The 22634-nt window shown below is 40.7% G+C and overlaps 1 protein-coding gene across 1 annotated transcript in view; it reads right to left on the bottom strand.

Moving 5' to 3' along the window:
- Positions 1 to 1271: 1271 nt before the first annotated feature.
- KCND2 (potassium voltage-gated channel subfamily D member 2) overlaps positions 1272 to 22634 on the bottom strand; it is a gene marked incomplete at both ends in the record, with an annotated part of 287696 nt that continues 266333 nt past the window's right edge. Inside the window, 5 exons of the mRNA XM_082498238.1 lie at positions 1272 to 1449; positions 3040 to 3287; positions 7317 to 7406; positions 8987 to 9085; positions 18632 to 18794. Of these exons, the coding sequence (XP_082354364.1) occupies positions 1272 to 1449; positions 3040 to 3287; positions 7317 to 7406; positions 8987 to 9085; positions 18632 to 18794 (778 nt within the window). The remainder of the gene's footprint in view (positions 1450 to 3039; positions 3288 to 7316; positions 7407 to 8986; positions 9086 to 18631; positions 18795 to 22634) is intronic.

Genomic DNA, 22634 nt, shown 5'->3' on the forward strand with positions numbered 1-22634 from the left:
CATCTTTTTTATTGAATATCTTTTGGTGTCTTCCAGTGTAGCCAATACTCTGGATGCTGCAGAACGTCAACAGGGAAGGCTTGGAGATATGTGTTAGCTGATCCTCAAAACACCTTTTTTTGTAATTGTAATTCAAATAGGATCGATCCTGCAAGAGCACACTGGGACGAGAGGTTTGTTCTGAAAATACAGAAGTAGACAAGAAGTCTACGGAAGAAAAGAGTGTGTCGATTCATCAGTAGCCTTGAAATCCCAAATAGTACAGTAATGTTGGAGCGGACAACAAACTGTCGTAGAAATAGAGGACAGTGGACAAAAAGAACAATGACTGAATAGCGCATTCATGGTGCACGGTTTGGCTGTAAGGTTATTTAAATGTTTGCCATTAGAAGTTTGTAGTGTAGATGAAGTTGTGTAAAATACCTTAAAAAAAAGAAATCCTGATTCCTGATACAACAGGTGTACAATGACTTATTGCAGTTGTAACAGTACCTAGGAAGCAAGATAAAACAATAGTAAATACTGAACTAACTGAACACCTTTAGTTCACTAATGAGTGTTTGAATAAGAAATACTGCATTTTTCAAAGGGAAGTTATTTGTACAACTACCATGGAACATTAACAATCAGCTTGTTGTAAGTGCACGGAAATGCCCCTTTCTACAGTAATATTTTATCATGCCTAATCTGAAAAACAACAAAAGTAAACTGAGATCACAGCTCCAAATAATTTCAGCATGCATTATGGTTGTAGTTCTTTCAGTCAGTACAAACATATTTCATATGAGCATTTTTTTCTTTCATTTTTTGATAGTTTCTCAACAAGTTTGTGTTTTATTAACAGGGAAAAAAAAGACACGTTATCAAAATGTTTCTCGTCGTTTTGCATTCAGCAGGAACACAGGTTTGTTTCTATTTTTTGTTTTGTATTTTTTTTTCTTTTTTTCTAAAAAGAGCTCTCATGATAAGAAGAAGCATCAATGGGGACATTTCATTGTGCTCATATAGTAAGTCAGGATGGTCACAGAAGATTCCACCGCACGTCGGTTCGGCCAAGGGGTAAGAAACTCCTTTTGGTTCACACGCTACGACACCGAAACCCACAGAGCGTTTTGTTTCTCCCGCACCTCTCGGTCCGCGGCCGCGGGTGCACACGTCAAGGGGCGTTGTCTTTGTCGGCTCTCTCATCATTCCTCCTCGCCACTCGTTTCTCACTGCTCGAGCTCAGCTTGCAAGTGGTCTTTATGCTAATTTATAAATAATTCCTTATTTTATAAAGCGGATACTCTGACAATGTTTCCTCCCGAATACTCGGGAGACTCTGGCCTATCATCTCCTTCGGGTGTGGTGACTGGAGGTGTCGGGATGCTAATTATTGCTGTAGTGACGTAAGGCTGCTCACAGTTTAGTTTAACGCACTCTTCCACTTTGGCATTTAAGCTGGAACGACTGCAGGAAGAAACAAAAATCCATGAAGAAAGAAAGTCCACCTCACTGCAAACCTCCCGCGTGCCCGAATCCGCTCCCCGAGCCAGCCGTCTCCATCCTGCCCCGAGGATGCCAAGCGCCACCAGCCCACCACCCCGCACCCCGGCAGCAGGTGGCCCGTGGCTATGTCCATGGACAGGCCCCCTTTCTCCCTTCCTTCCCACCTTTTCAGCACTTCTAAAAGTTTCTCAGCTCGTCACCCAATGGTTTCTAAGCCGGGGAAGCATTTTTGCTGCCCACTGGGGAGCAAACTTCGCACAGGCTTGCTACGGAGGAAAGTGGAAACTAAGGGGTAGTCCCAGTCTCCTACCGATGCCCCCGTGCCATGCTTTTTTAAGAACATTTGGTATATTATGTATCCTCAAGAGTAAGGCATGGTGATATATGCCCTAATAAAGGCTAACGTGTTCGTGGAGTTGCTGCAGGACCTCAGCATCATAAGAAACTTGTAAATCTCAGACCGTTTTGAGGCGAGACCAGCACTTTGGGCTTGTGTTTTTGGCTGGGTTTTTAGCACAAAGCTGGTGCTTTGTTTTTTTACATATGCTGTGACTGGAAGTCTGGTGCAGGAACGTCCTGTAGCAGAGAAAGGATGGATCCGGGCAGAATATTTCCTGAAAAGCTAAAACAGATTGGAGCTTTGTGCTGGCCAGGAGGTCTCATTGCGCAACAGCTACAAGCTGCTGGATTGTTCCTGGAAGTGAAATCCAAACCTAGTACCTGTACAAAGCACACTACTCAAAATGTAACTTAACAAGACAATCTCTATAGCAACTAGTGCTGAAAACGCTTCTTTTATTGAAATGGTGGCGTGTTTGAGTTCGACAGAAAACACTTCCGAATCTCCTGAGACCTTTGCTGTGTTTTCGGAGGTGGTGTTTGGATACGCCTGAAGTTTACTTGTGAGTACAGAGATGTTCAGTAAATTACAGGCTCTTGAACGGCTCTTTCCTCCCTTTTGTAATAACTCCTCAAACTAGGAAATACATTTTTCTTACCCGTTTCATATTTTTTATTTAGAAGAGTCTTTCTTATGGCTGTTATGCTTAGGACCCTGGGAATCAGTTTTACTTCTCTGCTCTGTGGAAATGTGAGAAGTCTCATTTGTCCGGTGCTTCTGAACCAAACCAGTAGACACAGCAGGGACAGACCCTTCTCTCTCTTCCCACTCGCTCATCTTGTATATCTGAATTGCACATTTTTCTGTGCTAAATTTTTCTTGTTATGTGTTTGTCCATGACATATAATATTTGGCGCTCTATTTAATTTGGGGTCCCTGGATGCTATTCGCTGCAAATAGTGCACAGTAGTTTGTGGGGAGGGCATGAGAGGGCAGAAATGGTTATAGAGAGGGACTACTATGTTGTCTTGGATTAATCTTGGAGCGAACTAAGTGCAGGATGTTTCAGTACCAGTGTCCGTTCTTGGATGACTATCTGACTTTCATCTTTCGCCTCGCAGCCTCCCTGCAGAGGCCACACCACCTCTACGTCTCTTCTCTAAGGAAGGAAGGGGCTTCAGCTCTGGGTGTGCTGACGCGTGGGGACGTACCTGTTAGACAGAGGCGTCCTCTCCACGCATCTGATCTGGATGGTGCTGAGCTCTTGTACGCTGCCCGGGCGGCTGCCGGTGATGGTGGTGTTTGGGATGCGGTAAGTCTTTTTATGTCTTCGTGAGCAGCACGTGCTGGTAACGCCTTGTTGGGACGAGAGCGAGGGGCTGTGGCTGGGGGGTCTATTGACGGTGGAAACCTCCATGCAGCTCTCTTCATAGACTTGCTCATCCACAAACTCGTGGTTCTAGCCCGGAGCAATCCAAAAAAGGGACAAAGCACGCACAGAAAGACAGTTAAAGTGAACATATTAATCATGATTGTTTAAAGGCTTACATTGACAGAACCGAATAAACTGGGAAGGTTACACAGCTTATTCTTGATTATGGTGTTTACCCCTTATTAGCCTGGGCTGAATACCAACGCAAATGTAAAGGCTGGAACAAAACGCTCAGAGCTCTAAATAAGAAAAAGTTGATCCAAATGACTTTGTAAAATAGCACGATTGTAATGTAGTTTAAATATCTGTATAATCTATGAAGTGCGACAGAATAGGGGATTATGCTTATTAATAAAAATGCAAGTGGTGCTTATGCAAATGTGCTAAATGTCATTTGGAAATAAGTAAGATTTATTGTATTGAACTATAACGAACAAAAATCATGAGTATTTTCCAGATGAGTTTATAAAGCTTCCTGTTGAATTATGTGTTAGAAATCAGGATCTGAAACAGTGTGTTTCGAGGTATGCGTCTATGTAAAAGAAAAAGATTCAATTAAATAGAGGTTTTTATTAAAGGAGATGGGACACTTATTTAAAAGCATCCAAAAAATTCCTAATTACTGCAGATTAATGTATTGAAAGCAGTTTACAAGACTGAGGATTTAGTTAAACAAAGTAGTCTTTATTCATGCAATCTTTGCTTAATCAATCCCAGCATCAACAGCACTCATATAGTGTTGTCATAGAGCTGAATCCAAATTCAGGCAAACTGCTGGTTCACGATGATGCGGTAGGTGCTTAAGGAGCATGTCACACGTAGCCGTCATTTTCACGTTATCTTTGTGTGCAAAATAAGTGTGAAATAGTCATGTTGCTTATGGGGGGGGGGGGAGAGGGGGAGGAAATTTTACAGTCATTTTAAAGATGATGATACGTTCATGAGCAATTTGAGAAAGCCTCCTAAAGAAAAAATCTTTCCTGTTACTGCTGGCATCAGTCTGCATATCCTGAGAATGGTTTAGGGAGCATGTTCTGGTTTGTTTTATGCTCTACACAGCCTCATTCACATGAAATTTGTGAGCCTGCTGCATCTTTGTGTATTAGAATGAGAAACATTATTTTTTCTCCCTAAAGAACCATGTGCTAATTGGAAAGGTGCTGATGTCTTCCAGGAGAATTACAGTACAGTGCTAATATAAAATATGTGAGCAAAGTAAATAGAGTAACAAATGCAGCCAAGTATTTGCAACAAATGGAAATACCTTCGTAGGCATATTATTTTTATTTCCATTTCTTCTGTTCTTCTTCCCTCGGACATAAGTTTGTGTGGAAATGAGTGGTGTTGGAGAATGCCAGTTTCAACTGATATGGAAAGAAAGACCTTGCTTGAAAATTGACTTCTATAAGGCGTATGTCAGTCGCAATCAAGATTTTGAACGTGATCACACAGGGGACATAAAATTCAGAGAGAAAAATTACCTAATAGCCATCTTTAGATTACGTTCAGTGGCTTACAGTATGTTTGCCAAGAACTCCCCTAGTTTTCCAATTAAAAGTAATTTTGTGCTTCCTAAAACTTTTATGGAGCAACCAACTCAATTCAATTCAACTCAATTCAATTTGTAGGGTCCATTAAAGAGGGTTATTGAGTGAACTTTTAATGTAGACTGGAAAGATTTTGAAACGATATAATGGCTAAAGTTAATATATTTGATTATACTTATTAATTAACTGTTCTTAAATCAGCTAAAAGTAGCCTGTAAAATATAACTTTCAGTGCAATTATTTTAATTATTAATGTAATTTTCACAGAATTCCATAACATTGCCCGCACTGCATTTTCTAGAGGGGAAGAGATCTTATCCTATTGATTTGAAAGTGCTGGAAAAAAAGAAAATACGCCTTTGCTTAGTATCATCTGGGCTGATGCTTATACCAAATGATATTTCAAGGCTGAGGTGAGGCTAAGAAGGCATCTCACCCTTGCTGTTATACCATGACCAGCAGATCGCCAGATTCCACGAACTGAGGGCCCAAAATTTCAAGTTGCCACTAAAATTTTAGGAATGCATGATCTGACCAGGCAGTTGCAGAATACGGCTTGGAACCTCTGCATACGTTTTTGTGGTCACGTGTCATAGGAACATCAGTGCCAGTATTAGGACCCAAAAAATAAGGAGAAAAGGAAGTAGATTCTATGCAAATTTAGGAAACAAGGTAATACTTGCTTCATAGACTTTTCTTTTCTTTTTAATCTCTGTTTTAAAAAAGAAAAAAAAGAAGAGGCTTACATATTCCGTCAGTATGATTAGAGGAAGTGTGAAACTTTGGGAGCTGAACCCAGCTCCCACCAAATGAATAGATTTTTTTTTTTCGATGATTTTAATGAGACTTTGGCAAGACCTGTGGCTACTACTAGGATTTTTAAATATGTTTTTAATGTTCAACTGGAACTATTTTTAAGGCAGATCGCTATTATCAGGTTCTAGAACAAAATGTCTCACAAATGTTCGAAAAGGACCCAGCCTGAATCTTGGCAAAGAAACCACATTATACTCTGAATAGGAAGAAAGACTTTTTTTTTTTTTTATCCTACAACAGATTATATAAAAATGAATACTCCAAAAGTAAGAATGGAGAAGACATAAGCACCTGTAGGATGACATATTACTATGTAAGTGATGTAACAACTGAGCTGTTCTATTTACAAAGAAATGCTGTCAAAAGGAGAACCTTAATTTAATTTAATTTAACTCAACATATACATACATCATATTTTAATTAGCAATTTCTGTTGTGGGAAATTTTTTTTTTTTTCCCCCCCAAGAAAGAGCAGAAAGACTTTCACATTGATCTCCATAAAATATAGCAGAAGCATTGCTGGGTCTTTTAATGAAAATCTAAAACTAGGCTATAAAATAAGACAGAAAGCATAAAGTTACCATGAAGTTCCTCTACGTATACAAAACTTAAAGAGAAATCATATAATTTTTACATGCAACTGGAACTTATAAAGCTAGATGTAAATTTGTAAATGGTATTTTAATGGATGCTGACCGATTTACCTATAATATAAGGTAAATTTTACATGAAAATATAACTCCTGCAAAATTGCAAAAATACAAAAAGATGATTTTAGCGTGCTTTATGTGAAGTTCCCAAATCTACAAAGATTAAATTCAATATAACTGATATTTTTGTTCTTAGTTTCCTTAGGAAATTATAAGAGAGGAAACAATATAAATGTAGGGATGATTAGGCTTATTGCTGTGATGTTATCTGTCCAGAAATATACTATTAGTAAACATGGCACTTAGTTATTACTGAATCATAACTTTGCTGTACTTTACTATCCTTTATGGCTGTATAATTATTCGGGTATTTACCGGGGAAAAATATAGAGAGCGTATAATAAGTAGTCCTTTTGATCTATAGGGAGTTTCAAGTCTAGATGAGTGTATTTGGGCTGTTATGAATTACCTCAGTGATTTCTACAGGGGTTTGTGTCAAACTGAAGCCAAAAGACTTTGAAGCTTTGCACCTGCATCTGGATTAAGCCCCTGAAGTTTCAAAATAGGATGCTTGGGGATCCTCTTTTACGGTCGCTTCCGTAAGCATCGCATTCGTGTCCGAGGAAACGGCAGCTCTCCCTCTACGAAAGCCCAACATTTCCCAGGCAAAACCTCGCTTTGACCGCACTCAGTATTGAAGGTGTAAGGATTACAAATTGCGTTTTATGAACTGTAGTGTGGAGAAGTGCAAATGATAACATGACGGAGTGTATGAAAACCGTAGCGAAGGTCACTGGACGCAGCTTGGCTATACTGCTGTCGTCTCACTGCTGCCAGTCGCCTTCACCCTACGTGAGGCTCTCATCCAGGATCTCTCTGTTATTTATATGCAGTGGGTGTAATGCCTTCAAATAAGACGAAATGGCTTTTCTTCCCACTTAACTGCTTTCATATAAAGGCTTATTAATTAGAAGAAATAGTGAAAACATTCAAGACTAGGCTGGTGTTGGAATTCACAGGAAAACACAGTTCTCTTTTCTTACCGTAGTTTTTTCCAGGCAGTGAAGCAGGTGGTGGTGCTGTGTTTCAAAGGAAGAGCCAGATTTGCTAACAAAGGCCTGTTCTTCTTCACTGGAGGACTGTTAACACATAGAACTCCGTATTATTCTCGTTTGTGAACAAGAGGGGTCTTATCCAAATATTTGATCAGAACTAATCTGGATTGTACACGGTAGCATAACTGCGGTGCTTCATCTACACGGTATAACCCAAATCATTTTGGACCTGAGTTCTCTCGTGCTTGTTTGCTTTTTAATCAAAATATTTTCTTCCCTTCCCTTGCACCTCCTTTTAAGTGCTTCCATCCTAGGTCTTCTGTGCATAGATGCAAAAGTACAATTGGCAAGTGCAATCAACATGTAAGCTTTGAATGTTGAATCAACACAAACTTAAAATTATCATAAATTTAAGTGATGGTAATTTTTTTTTTTTTTCCTGGGAATGTGCCTCATTTGAAGGAAATTAAACATAATTGTCCTCCTGGGATCATTTGATAGCACTAAAGAATTTGTGGTATTGCTGCTTACACAAAAATTCATGTCAGTGATCCCAATCTGCTGAGTTTGGAAAGCATATAGCAGATGTTACTGACACAGAATGGAGAATTAAGTAGAAAGCATCCACTGTTTATTAATTGCTTTCATAATTATTCACTAGAAAGCAGAAGACTAAACGGGGGAGGAAGTGGGATAATAGGAAAGATTACAGTTCAACTTGGAGATATTTGAAATCTGCATGGCAATTAAGCTTAGTCTTAGTTCAAAGATTTGGGTTCTTTCAAGCAGCAGCGGAAGCGAGGGCTCCGGCTGCTCGCATTTTGTGCTGGACCGGACGGACGGACGGACAGCCCCTTCCTCCTCTTCTGGCTATAGGTTAAAGCGTTTGGCTTTTGAACACGTATTGAACAGAAAGGGCACAGAGGAATGAAAGCCTTCCTGTATCCCCCAGGGAACTGCCTAAATGCCAGAAAATGGCAGGGATTAAAAAAAACACTGCGTCTTCAGTCTTTCTCAGCTGCCTACAGCTCCGAGCAGCCAAGGGGCTGTCCCCGGCAGCGCGGGTCGCTGTGGATCCTGTTCCCCGCCGCCACCCATGGCTCCCGCCGCCGGTCCTGGCTTCCTCAGCAGGGGCAGGGGGGGAATTTGCTCCACGTAACGACAGATTTCAACACGTTTGAAGTAATCACCAAGATTCTCCTTAGAGCAAAGTAGGCGCTTCCAGGGAACGCTTTTCACACCCCTCCGTGCAAACGGTACCCCGGAGCTACCTCTTCCCCTCACTGACGATGAACCCTGGTTTTGCTACCCACGTCCTACCCGTCTAAAGCCAAATGAGATAAATCCAACCTACCTCCTAAGAGGCAAACGCTGTACTTTGTTAATGAGGGCTGTTACGGGGTCTAACTCTAAAACCATGGGTTACATTTGAATGCAGCATTTCTACCTGGCCATTTCCCCCATCTTTTAATACCCTGTCATCGACTCTCCTAAGCTTCCTTTAACAATAGCAATTGCCTAATTTGTTCCTTAATCTACCTCTAAACATAACACGGCCTAAAGACCCAAGCTGACTTGCCCTGGTGATAAACAGAATAAGCTACTGCCGGGCTGTCGTTAAGCCGTTTCTCTGGAGGTGGAGGGTATGAAAACATTACCTGCTGCAGCGGGTTACTCAGTAAGCCATTTCGTTTGCTCTGCATGTAGGCATTAGCACTCCCACTCTTTGCTGCACGAATTCGAGCGAGTCTGGCTTTCTGTGCGAATAGACAAAAGGAAGAGTGTCACTTGTAGTCATATCCATTATTCTGTTTATCTAAAACTGCTAATTGGAATCAGCTGTTTATGAATACCAATATCATAACCGCTGAAAGTCTGCATTGCATCTCTCCTCCAGGTGGAGCAAATCACAAGTGCCTTCCTATTTAAAATGCAAATGACAGAAGTTTTTATTTGTTTGCATGCATCAGCTAATAAGAACAACGATTTTGGAGGAGGAAATAGGCAGATCAGTGCCTCTTTTTTTTTTTTTTTTTTTTTTTTCTCATTGCTGCAACTGTGCCACAGCTTATGCCTTGTGGATCAGGAACATGGTCATCCATCTCAGCTGCTCCTGCAGTGAAATCTCTTTAAAGGGGAAGAAATGGTTCAGAAAAACATAATATTGCAACTGCTGTGAACTGGTTTCTCAGAGCCTTCTGGGTTTTTAGAGTAGCAGAATGTGATAGTGTTTTTTATGCTGTCTCCCAGCTAGGTTCCTGAATGCTTGCCAGGCCTTTTAAAAGCCTTTTTACCTCTTCATATCTAGTGGTATAATCAGACTTAAAAATTGTCATCGTTGGTCATAATCTGTCCATAACCCGATTTTTCAGAGACTGCAGGCATCGAATTGCTGGGAGAGATTTGAGATTTCTCAGGTGAGCTTCACTGCTTGTGAAGGTGACTTTCATTCCAGAGTAGAAGACAGCTCTCGTCCCAGAGTAGAAGGTGGCTCATGAGTGCAGGACACTTTGCATCCACTGACTTTTGTGCAACGGTTAAAAGCCAACATTAGGGGAAAGCATGAAGAAAAGACTCTCTCAACCAATAATATGGAAAACAGAAGCTTTTATGGGATTCTGTGATTTCTAGGATGGCATCCTAGTTCCGTATTTTTTGTGACTGGTGATATGTGTAAGAGGGAGTCTGGGTTTATCTTCATGCATTGGTTTCTGATCCTGAAAGCCAAATGCTGAGCAGCGTCTGGGGTTGAATGGCTGCTGAAGCACAGAAGGAGACACAAGTGAACAATTTGAAAAACTGACTTCAATATATTAATAGGGATTTTCGTATCTGATAATTACTCAGTTGATATTTTCAGAAAATAGAGGGAGCGTTTTCCCCCCTCCCCCCAATTTCTGGGGCATTACATGTCAGCATGAAATGATTGAGAATCCCCCATCACTTATAGAGGGAAGCGGCATGGTCACTGCAGCTGCCAGATCTCTCTGGCGTGATTAATAATTAACTGACTATGAGGAATGACTCAACACCACGCTTCTTTGCACTCACAGCCTCAAACTCACAGATCTTCTCCACGCAAGCCAAGAAATTCATGACAGCAAACATGGCTGGGGTCTGGCTTATGTTATATGTCCTGTGTTTATTATCTTTTAATTGTTCTGAAAGAAAATAAGGTAATGCTGTGCACGTGTGCATCACCGAGTCAAAAAGCTCACATGAGAGGCTGTTGCCTGATTTTGCGATATATTGGCCATTTTAGAATAACCCATTGCTTTGTCACCTTCTTTGGTGCTCACGGCCTTTCCAGCTGTGGAGGTAACACACCACACTCCAGCGGTAAGGAGCGAAGTGCCCGGATCACCCGCACAGTGCTTCTGCACAGGTGAATTCCGACCGTCCCCTTCCTCCGCTTAGCACTGAAAGGACACCTGCAGCCCCATGCTCCATCACCCCATGTGGGTCCCCAGAAGCTGGACAGGGGGTACATGACCAGTCAGGGGCTCTTTCACCACTGCCGGGCAGCCCCGGCAGCCTGGCGTGCTGCAGCGAGCCACCCGAGAGGACAATGTGCTGGGCTGGCCTCTGGTCCCCAGCAGCCCACCAGTGGGGGAAAATGCTTGACAGCTCTGACCCTCCAGGCTCACACGGGCTCCTTGGTGGCACATCCAGGGCCAGCAATGTGGTTAAGGCTGAGTCCTCAGGGATGGCAATTAAAAATCTGCTTGTGTAGGTAGAAGATAGGTTATTTTCAAGGTGGAGCTCTTCAGATGCAACACCAGCACGTCTGGCTGGGGGCTGGAGGAAGAGCTTTACCTGCATCATGGAATAGTCATGGGTTAGGTCATGTGCACTGGGTTATGTTCATAAATATATTAAAGGTCTCTCTTAGCGCTATTGTTTAGCCTTAGGAGCTTGAGACTCTTTAGCGATGCCTTTGCAGAGTGCAACATAGAATCACAAAAATAAGTGATTTCAGTCACAAATTTTTTAGCTGTGGTACTTTTCAGTGTGCTCTTTATACAGGGAAATTAATTAGATTTAATGAACAAACATTTTACATACATTAGTTATGCTTTTCCTTTTAGCATGCATATTCATTTTCCCTTTCAGTGATTGAAATAATAATTATGGTGCAGCACCATTTAATAAAGAAATACAAAAAATATAACAGTTCATCAGACTGCCTTAATATATCAATGTGCTACAACGCATATAATACGAAGGTTGTATTTTCCATGTGAAGATTTCAAATTGCTTTGCAAATACGAATTTATTGCATCTGAGAAAGCTTTTGTGAGGTGGAAAGTAATAGCTTACATCTTTCTAGCTGAGACTCATTCAGATGGCCTGAATTTACATCATTTACCAAAGAGAAGACAATACATCTATTACCGAGACAGGAACCAGATATTGTGGCTTCTATGCTTATACTTCAGCTTATAGAAAATACTCCTGAAAGTGGAGGTGTTTACAAATCTGTTGAAGTGATAAGATTTCTTTCAGTGCTTCTGCCTGATTTATATCAGAGCCTGTAGCACGAGTAGTCTAGTGACTCCTCACATTTCCTATCAAGGAATCATTAAAAACTCATGTCTGCCACAGGATTTTAAGGGCTGTGCACTGGGGATTGAATTCCCATGAAGGACAGCAACATGATGTGATGACACCAGGAAAACTGTGGTTACAGAAGAACTGTATTTTCCTTTAGTCTGCGGACCGCATTTTCTGCCATCTACAACAGAAAGGGAGTGATAACTGCCCCTTTCAACCGCTGCAAAGTCCTTCCTAACTCTCCCCTTTCATGGAATATCTAGCAAAAAAAGAAAGGATTAAATTCTCCTGCAGCAGATTATCTTCTTTGCTGTGAGGTTTTCCCTGCTGGCTGTTGAATGCGAAACTTTGATTTTGGTAATTTTTATGTTGTCTAGGACAAAAACAATGTAGCTGAAATACAGTTCTTTTACTTATTCCGATGAAATTCCATCATAACCATTTCATCTGAAACTTCCTAAAGAAATTGATGACCAGCTCTAATTCTTACTGCATCCCTTGTGTTTGCATTGAACTTCTCTTTCAAATGCATCGCTTTTTTTTTTTTCCAGCTTCAAATTCTAAAACTTAGAGGTGGAATTCACTGTTATTCAATACCAGCTAGCTCTGTCGGTTTTAGAAATATAAACATTTATTTTCACAAGGTTTTAAGCAGCGCTAAATGTAGCACCGTGGGGTATTTACAACATCCAGCTTTTAACACTCAAGATGCCCTCAGCTGTCTAGCTGTGGTAAGAGAGAGATTTTATCAGGAATGCTTTAGGGCAGGGCTTACTGTGGCACTGGGAATCATTTTTGGCAAGAGTCTCTCTAATTTGCTAAGAAGGAAGCCTAGGTAGCCTAGGTAATGTAATACTTAACTCCTATTGTGTCTCATCTGCTGCTCTCCAGACTGTGCAACTATCTTACTATCAAAACTTAAAAATCACTAATTACTTACCTCTTATTTATTATTTTTTAATGATTTTGTGCAATTAAAATATAAGATTTCCTTCACAGGCATTGTGCGTGTACTGGTTTTGGCTGGGATAGAGTTAAATTCCTTCATAGTAGCTGGTGTGGGGCTGGTTTGGATTTGTGATGAAAACAGTGCTGATAACACAGGGATGTTTTAATTACTGCTGAGCAGTGCTTATACAGAGTCAAGGCCTTTTCTGCTCCTCAGCCTGTCCCATCACCGAGTAGGCTTGGGGGGGGGCAAAAGAAGTTGGAAGGGGACACAGCTGGGACAGCTCACCCCGGCTGACCAGAGGGATATCCCAGGCCATGTGATGGTGGTGCTCAGCAATAAAACTGGGGGTGGTGGATGTTGGTGGGGGCTGCTGTTGTTTTGGGACTGGCTGCACATCAGTCGATCGGCGGTGAGCAATTTTCTTGGTTTCGATTCCCTGCTCCCCTTTGTTGTCCCCCTCTGCCCTTTTTAAAAGTTTATTAAACTACCTTTATCTCGACGCACAAGGTTTTTGCATTTTTGCCCTTCTGATTCTCTCCCCCATCCCACTGTGGGACAGTGAGAGAGCGGCTGGGTGGTGCTTAGATGCCCACTGGGGTTTAACTACAACACTGTGGCTCCTAGAGGAATGGCCAAAATCGTCCAAAAATCAGCCACAGTTTTGTTTACATCATTTTTTTTGTTTGGCCTTTCATAAATCCATCCCATATGTTTGCTTTCAAGTGAAAAATCAAGCCCACATTTCATGCTTTGATTTTCTAATTTTCAGTAATTGCAAATAATTGACTTCAGATTATCTGACAATAATTTATAGGACGTCAGCATGCAGTAGAGAAGAAAATGCTGTTTACTTTGTACGTTAATGGATATGGAATTAAATAAGGTTCATATATTTGTTGTCGTGCCTTGCTTTCACAATCTATTCAAATTACTGTTCGGTAAACACAAGTTTCACATGCTTTTGTGCTAAATTCAAAAATCTTGGGTAAATTATTCTGCTAGTTATGCTTCTGCAACCCCACTGAGCCTATCTCATTTAAAGAAGTCTTATGGCTAGCAGGGTTCCCTACTGCAAATGCTCAGCTCTACACCACCAGGCGCTGTTAAGCGGTTGTTGCAATTTATCCTAGAGCTATTTATATTTATCTGGTAACTAATTATTCATAACTTGACAGATAAATATATCATGTACAATCAATAAATAATAAAGCCGAGACAATCTTCAGGATATATGTTGCTATGTAGAGGTAGAAGACCCTATTCACGTGAAAGATTCAGGTTGAATTTTATGTATTAAGCCAGATTTTGGAGCTGATGGTTGTTTGGGTGATCTGTTGAGGCACGATGCAAAGTCACTCCAGGGACAAAGTGCTCAGGCAACTAAAATTAAGGCTCCTCCAGTTATCAGGTAGTGAACAAAATAACGGGCAGATGGACCCACACTTAGGACTTGCTGGCTAAGAGGATACAAAGCTCTTGCCTTCAAAAGATGCCGAAAAAGAGATGTATGGAAAACAGGGAAGGCATCTAGCAGGGAACGCTTCATTCAGGGTGAGGAGGACATTCTCATGCTAAGAGCTGCTGCAGTACGTTGGGATGGAGCAGACTGTTCCAACAGGGTAGCTAAGCCTCCTCCTTTCCCTTCCCCGTGCTGGTAGTCATCACGGGGAATCTGACACTGGGAGGGTTTAGCCGTATCTTAACCTTTGATACCTGTCAAATATAGAACAGGAAATCACATTCAAGCTTACCTAAACCTTTTTTTTTTTTTTTCTCTCCTGTCCTTTCCTTTCCTTTTTCTTTTCTCCTCCTTTCCTTTTTACATGGACCAGTCACAACACATCTCTCACAACTTTGCCAGCTGAAGGCACTGATGGGCAACCAAAATAACTTGGCCTCTTGAAGTTGTCTCTAGCTGAGAAAATCTCCACAAACAGGATTCTTCAAAACTGTCCCAGTTATGATAAAACTGCTTGAGGAAAAGGCATCTTAAGACTACAGGGCATAATTAGTTCTGCTCTGAATTACAATATCTATTTTGGATTATTTATTTATTTATTTATTGTCAGGATATGTCAGATCCTTGGACCTTATTATCTGACAGAAGAAAATGTTCTCTTCATTTTACTTTGGTTTTTCTTTGTTCATTTGTTTGGTTTTTAGTTCTTTATTTATTTTAATCTTCTTTTTTTTGGTTTATATTGAGGTGTCTTTTACAAAAATGTATTTCCACGATTGGAAGCAGGAGTTTCCTTTGAAATCCATTCTAAATGGTGGTATGTAAATAAATTTCTCTCTTCCATCTTCTCCTGAACATTAATGTGCAGCATCTTTTTGCCAAAACGAAAAAAATGGAGTTGTCTAATCTTGAATGACTGTGCAGAACTCACTAAATTCATATACTGATGGTCACATGGCTCTTGAAAAAAACCTAATAGAAGTGACAAGATTTTTCTGCTGAAAATTGCCAGTGCTCCTGGGACTAGCTTTCAGCTCTTCACCAGAGAACTTTCTCTTGAGTTTCCTTACAGCCCAAACGTTTTGCTATTTCTGAAGATTACCTTGATGAATCTTTCGTATGAGATATTGATAAAGTAAGTTGCACAATTCAAATATACAACTCTCAATCAGATGGAAGCTGTTGGAGCCAGCAGGAGGTACCACTGCCTGCAGGGGTTCATGCTGTGCTCCATGAAACAGCACCTTCTTTCAAGCTTATGTTCTTCAGCCTTAGAGAATAGGAATAAGGTTGGTGCCTCGGGAAACATTTATTTTAGAAAGCTGTGTAAAGCTTCTATTGTATGGAATGAAGAACGAATTTCAAACTTGTGACCCTTTTGCTTGAATATTCTTATACAATGCAGTAAAACCCTCCTGTGAAATGCAAGGCTATACTTCATAGTTAAATATTGCTAAATATGGACTATACAATACCCAAGAAGTGCTTTTTGTTGATTTTTTTTTTTCAGTTTATCAAAGCGATATTCAGTTCAACATCTCAGTCATTTTAGACTGACAGAGATTAGCTTTGCAATAGGAGATATCAGTGAAACACACATCCAGTGCTAAGTCAATCAGACCTGAAAGCCGTTTTCTCCAAAGCAAGAAGGGCATAAACACGGTCAGAGGAAATCTCTCATCCTTACTGTTGGCTTTGTTCCGGGGTGTAGGGGGAAAAAAATGCTTGGCAGGATTGCCATTCATCATTTCATATTCCTGTTTGAAACATACAATAAGCTCACTGTTTTGCAAGGAGAAAAAGTCAGTTATTAACTGACAAAAAGTTTCTATTCAGGAAGAGATTATGGGGAATATCAGCCAGTCTGCCAATCTAAGTTTTGCAAGGTATTTTCTAGTGTCCATCTTTTTTTCACTGGCAAGTGTAAAGCAGGCATAGAATTTTTTTTTTTTTTTTTTTTTCATGACATGCAGTAGGAGACAGTTTCTGTCTGGAGTAAGGCGGTTGTGTCTGCAGTTATTACGAAAGCTCAGAACAGGCACATGGATTGCTGGGATCAAGCAGATCTGTTATCCACGACTGGCGCAATGCTCGGAGGCACAGTAATGAAGCACTGTGCTCTGCCTGATATATGCTGTTCTTTCTCTGTCTGCTGACATTACACAAACAGAAGCGGAAAAGTTCTTGACAAATACAACGTGGTGTAGAAGTGACGTTTTCTCTGCATGTTTCAGCTGTGGGAGTGGGGAATGCACAGCTGGAACCAGCACATGGGACAGAACAGCATGCAAAAGGGTGGGTAGAATTAGCAGGATAGGTAAGGGGTGATATTTGGATCACCGAAGCAGCACACATTTGAAATCAGCTTTCTAGAAAGGTGTGACATTTCTGTGATACACCCGATTTCTTTTATGACCATTTTCCTCATCTAACAGCATTCTTCCAAGTTGTTGCCATTAAAAGGTACATTATCTTAGAACGGGCCTATGACTGACTTTTTTGGCCGTGTATCTCTGTTTCTCCTGATTTTAAGATATTCTGAGAATGGTATCACTGCGTGCATTTACTTCATTTCCATCAACAGATCAGTCAATACGGTGACCTTTCTGGTCAAAGGCCAGAAAGAAATACACAAACATTTTATATCTGTACACCCGGTGCTGTTGTCTGTATGAGGCAGCTGTGACCTGGGGCAGCCCGTGTTCCCGTGTCTATGTACGTAGTCCCCAGCCCTGGCCTGCCTGCACGCCTCTGCGAGCAACCATCCTGCTCCCCCTGGACCACTGGAGACTCAGGGCTTCTGAAGAGGGGCCATGGGACCACAAAAAGCCTAAGTGGTAACACCTCAGCCTTGGCAAGGTCAGCTGGGATGGTTGTTTCAAGCTGGGATGGAGTTAATTCTTTTTTTTTTTTTTTTTTTTTTGCTAGCAGCTGGTGTAATGCTGTGTTTTGGATTTGGGATGGGAATAGTGTGATAGTTCACTAGTGGTTTTGGTTGTTGCTAAGCAATCAAGGTCTTTTCTGCTTTTCACACTGCTCCACCAGGAAGTAAACTGGGGGTGGGGTGGAGGGCACAAGAAGTTGGGAGGAGACACAGCTGGGACAGCTGACTCCAACTGACCAAAGGGATATTCCATGCCGTATGATGCCATGCTCAGCGTATAAAGCTGGGGAAGAAAGAAGGAAGGAGGGGATGTTCAGAGTGATGGTGTTTGGCTTCCCAAGTAACTGTTACGCGTGATGGAGCCCTGCTGTCCTGGCGATGGCTGAACACCTGCCTGCCCATGGGGAGCAGTGAATGGATTCCTTGTTTTGCCTTGCTCGCATGTGCGGCTTTTGTTTTACCCATTAAACTGTCTTTATCTCAACCCATGACTTTTTCTCTCATTTTTACTCTTCTGATTCTCTCCCCCATCCCACCATGGGGGGAGTAAGCAAGCGGCTGCTCAGTGCTAGCTGCTGGCTGGGCTTAAACCACGACATTAATGCATCTTGGCTCCCTTATCAGGGCTTCAGATGCCCATGGAGGCTATCTGAGCTGCTTAGAATTATAGGGCTGGGTGAAGTGAATCAGGACTAGTACTTTGGCAATGATGTGGAAATTAAGGTGACTACCCAGACTTGGTTGTATCTTTCCTGGTAAACAGTTCGTTCTGGCCATACAGGTCAGGGAGGAAAACTGTTTTGTTGTAGAGATAGTTGATATTTTAGTGAGAGATTCAGCAAATCAAGGAAGCTGGAAAAAAATGACTTTTGCTTTCAGCTTTTCCTGATTAAGCTCTTTTTCTGAAGCCTTTAAAGCAAACTAGAGCTGAGGAGACAAGTTCCCCAATAATCAGATTCCCCAGAGACTGAACCTGGGAATTAAACACATGGATTAGTGAAGCAGGCTGTTAGGATAGACATTAGAAATTATTATTAGTTTGTTTTTTTTTTTTTATTTGGTTGTGTTTTTTTTTTTTTTTTCACAGAAGACTCTGGTGGAAAGAAAGTCTGCCTGAAACACACAGAAAAATCTTCAGTGAGTGGAACTGCAGCTATTGCCTGAAAATACTAGATCTAGCCTAACAAGTAGGATGAATGACCACAATAACAGATCTGTAAATTTTGACAGAAAAGATAAATGGACGAGTTTTGGTTTGTGGGTTTTTTTTTTTTGTTGTTGTTTTTTTTTTCACTAAAAATACCACAGTATTTGCATCTAGGACATGGGCTAGGCATGTAGCATATACATATTTCCTTTTGCGAAGAAATAATCATGTTGAGGATGCACACCATATATAAAGTCATATTTTATCTATTGCTCTACAACAAAAGGGGGAAAAATTAGGAGCTTACCTTTTGTGCCCTGCGCTTGTCTGCTCGTTGATTTTGGTGGTAGATACGGCTGAAGTTGGAGACAATTACAGGAACTGGCAGAGCAATGACCAAGACCCCACTCAGGGAGCATATTGAACCAAAAATCTTGCCAGCTATTGTCTTCGGCACCATGTCACCATATCTGGGTTAAAGAAAAACAAATGCTTATTAAAGACAAAATCTCTTCTAAGTAAGTATTGAATTTCAAGTTGAATTAATTGCGCAATAGATTTTACTTTTCTTGCAAATAACACTCGCTGCATGTAAATAATACTTTATAGACATACGCATACGCATACAGCATGCCCATTGTTGTGCACGCATAATTTTAATTTGAAGCTAACGTTGGGAATCCTGTCCATCAAACTGTAGGCATCTATGCTGTACCTGCTGCAGTCTTCCCGGGCTGCCCCTGTTGCAGTGGCGAGAGAGTGACCTTGCTAAGGAAAAAAAAAAAAAAAATCCGCTTTGAAGTTAAGTCCTTACTCTGCTCTTTGGAAGAACTCATCACTTTCCATCAGCAAGATCCTAGGGAGAACACTTGGTAAATTAGATGCCAAGCTGAATAATCTGTTATCTCACTTAAGTTGATATAGTACTTTCATTTTGGAGGGTAGTACATTTTTGGAACAGGTTGCCCAGGAGATTGTGGACTTTCTATCCTTGGAGATTTTCAACACTTGGCTAGACAAAAGCATGGCTGACTTAATCTGTTGTTGTTGATAGGCCTTCTTGGAGTGGGAGGCTGGACTAGCTGGCCTCCAGAGACCCCTTCTGTGGTGTAGCTGAAAGCAAACCGAAAAAATCAAGACACAGGAAAGCAACAAAACAAATTCTAACCGCAAATCCTGTCAGTGATCAAAATCACGCAGGCTACCACCTTTCTTTATGATGCTGGATATTGTTGTGTCCAGCAAGTAAGAACATAGTGCTACTGAGGCATGTTGAGGTGTTCCAGTGACATCAAGAGATATCAGCTCTTCGTACTCTGTAGACTGCCATCTTCTAAAGGACAAGTACAGAATTAGACACTACAAAGTTTAATAAGGAGATAAATTACCTTCAAGTACCATTCTGTTTTTAACTTTACTGGATTTGAAGTTATTTTTAAACATTGATTGTAGCATGTGAGTTTAGTATGCTCATGAGCAGAGAGAGAGCACATTCCCTGTTGCAAAGAATTTATAAACTGTTAACAGAAGAAAAGGTAAGAAATAAAACTGCAAGAGGGGCAGTGTTTGGAAAATGCTGTCTGTAAGACAAAACCTATCTGTTCAGCAGGAACTGGAAAAATATTAAAGAAGATGGGGGAGAGTCTTCAAGTCACACGGCCCAAATTCTTCACCTAATCATGATAAAGGGGGGTAAAAGGGTGAGGATATCAGATGATGAAGAATCTATATGGGGTTACAGAACACCTTCTAGCAATGAGCGTTCCGCATATGTCAACAGGAGGTTATGTATCAACTTGTAGGTGAAGATGAGGGGTTTGCATTTTGTAAGATAAGAGGAAGGTGTTTAATGTAAATATTCAAATAAGTTGTCATCCAGACAGATATAATACAGATGACCAAGTTTTAGACCATTGACAAAGATTATGTTGAGTAAAATAAATGTTTAGTTGCTTTACAAACCATGCCCAAGTGTAAAATATTCAGAGGAAAAAATGCATTAATATTTCTATCAATACCACCACCCTCACCTGCTAATAATTTGGATGCTGTTAATTTCTAATTTTGTGACATACAGGACTGGATAAAAAGACATAATGTAATAGCATCTATCTTCTAAGTTATTAATATAGCTGGTGTTAATTACAAGATGTATAAAACTGAAAAAATACCAGAAAGAGAGTTCATGTCAACATTTGCACCTCACAACATAGGCATTTTTGATGCTTATCTTCCTAAAGCCGGAGCTGACCATCAGCTGTGAGGAGTGGTGCAGGCCCAGCTGTTCTTTCCTTTGGGCAGGGAAGTGGATAAACGACCTTCCAAGGTCCCTTTGACAAACAGGATCCCCGACACATAATAACTTCAGGGTTTTTTTTTTTCAGACGGAGCAGTGAGATGAGCAGTGGGCATGGGGCCAATCTGGTGAGCTTAGGGGACAAGTCCTAGGATCAAATCACTGATGATCACTGCCGGTTTGCAGTATTTGTTATGGTTTTACTTCATCCTTTTAGATATGATCCAAGTATTTTCTTAAATTGAATCAAAGCGTCTCAATGGAAAGCTATTCAAAAGGCAACACGGACCCGACACAACCAGATCTTGGAATGTAAAATTTATACATACTCAGTACTACTGGATGGAACTCTTAAACTGGATTCCTAAACCTATATTTAGATGCCTGTCACTTGAAATGCTAAATTGCTGAACCTTCATAAGCTCAACATTGTCACCGGTGGCTGCTGTGGACAGAAGGCATTTCTGGCTCTAATTAATTTGGTTTGAAGTTGCTCAAGGATATAGTTCATCCTGTTGATAACGTGACACTATAATTATGTGAATCAAGTGCAGACTGATGCTTTAGGAGTGGTGACAGGAACTATTAGCTGATCCATCCCTAACATTTCAGTATTTATGTGCGGACCTAGCTACTGGCATAAGGAGGTGCCTTTTCACAGTATTTCAGTGCTATGGAGCGAAATAAAAAAAAAACCAGAATTGTTTGATACATGAAGGTATTTTGCAATGTTTTTCTTACCTTCTGGGCAAAATGACAGGTAGATGGATATACTGCTTATTTTTAAATAACTAGCTTTTTATCATTTTTCCATTTCAGCTTGGATAAGTGGTAGTATGGTGACATTTTCCAAATGTAATGTTGTTTGTCCATTGTTTAGTGCTAATAATATCTTTCACATCATTAATAACTCTTACATAATCAGTTTTTCTCCTGTTGATAAACACTATGTTGGAGATGTTTAAATAAAGTAATGGTCAGAAAAAAAATTACTGCCAAGAAATGAGCCTTCCTGCACAGAGTCAGAAACATATTTGTTCATTTTTGTGACAAACTGGAGTTTTTACTACATTTTCTCTGGTTAGCCTTGCTCTCCTTTGGGACGGTGACACAGATTTTAGTGTAGTGTAGGCAGGACCAGAATTGTTATGATGTTCCTCCTCCTGGATTAAACATTGCCTTTAGTTACACCTAATATATTGCTGACTACCGCCAATGGAAGTGGATGACACAAAATGAAGGGAAGTTTTTTTCTTTTACCCCACCTGCATTTGCTCTATGCCTTGGAAAGTCTAAACTGAAAGAGAACATACCTTGATTTTCAGATGCCAGGGTAGCTTTGTGGTGCTTGTATTTCAAAGTGGAAAAATTATACTTGATGTCTAAAACAAATTCTAAGTTCTGCGGAAAATCTGATCCCTTCAGTCATGGAGACACAACAAACATGGAATCTTATTAAGCAATTTTCACAGAGTCACTTTTCAAAAGGGAACTATTTGAAGGTTTTATCAAGTGCTGCCCTGCTTTTCTCACTGCTTTTCAGACTGTACCTGCAAACATATTCTCCTTTACATGCTTTTTCTTCCTTGCAGTCTTTTCATAGCTTTGTATATAGTCTGTTCCACATACATCTGTTATTGTGGCCAAAGCTCAAGTCAGTCTTTGGGTATTTATGATTTGTACCGACAATCTAATTTTGTAACTTCAAAAGTGTCATCCCAATATTGTATGCTCTGGATGAGTGAAGAAAAAGAGGTGTCATACCGATCCCTGTTATCAGTCAGGTGCATTCTACTTCATTAGCCAAAGAGGGAAGGAAAAAGGCTATGACAAACTCGATGCGTCAATCAAGTTTTATCAAATCACAAGTCAAAAACTACATGATCAAACTAATGCCTAGGTTTCACTAGACGTAGTCCAGACAGGTCAGGCATGTGCTCTTGCTTGCAGTCCATGGATATCTGTTCACTAAGTGTCACTGTACAGGGATGGATGGATTTAAAGGCGTGTGTGT

This window comes from Vanellus vanellus (genome assembly GCF_965231255.1).
Source record: "Vanellus vanellus genome assembly, chromosome: 1".
Lineage (NCBI taxonomy): Eukaryota > Metazoa > Chordata > Aves > Charadriiformes > Charadriidae > Vanellus > Vanellus vanellus.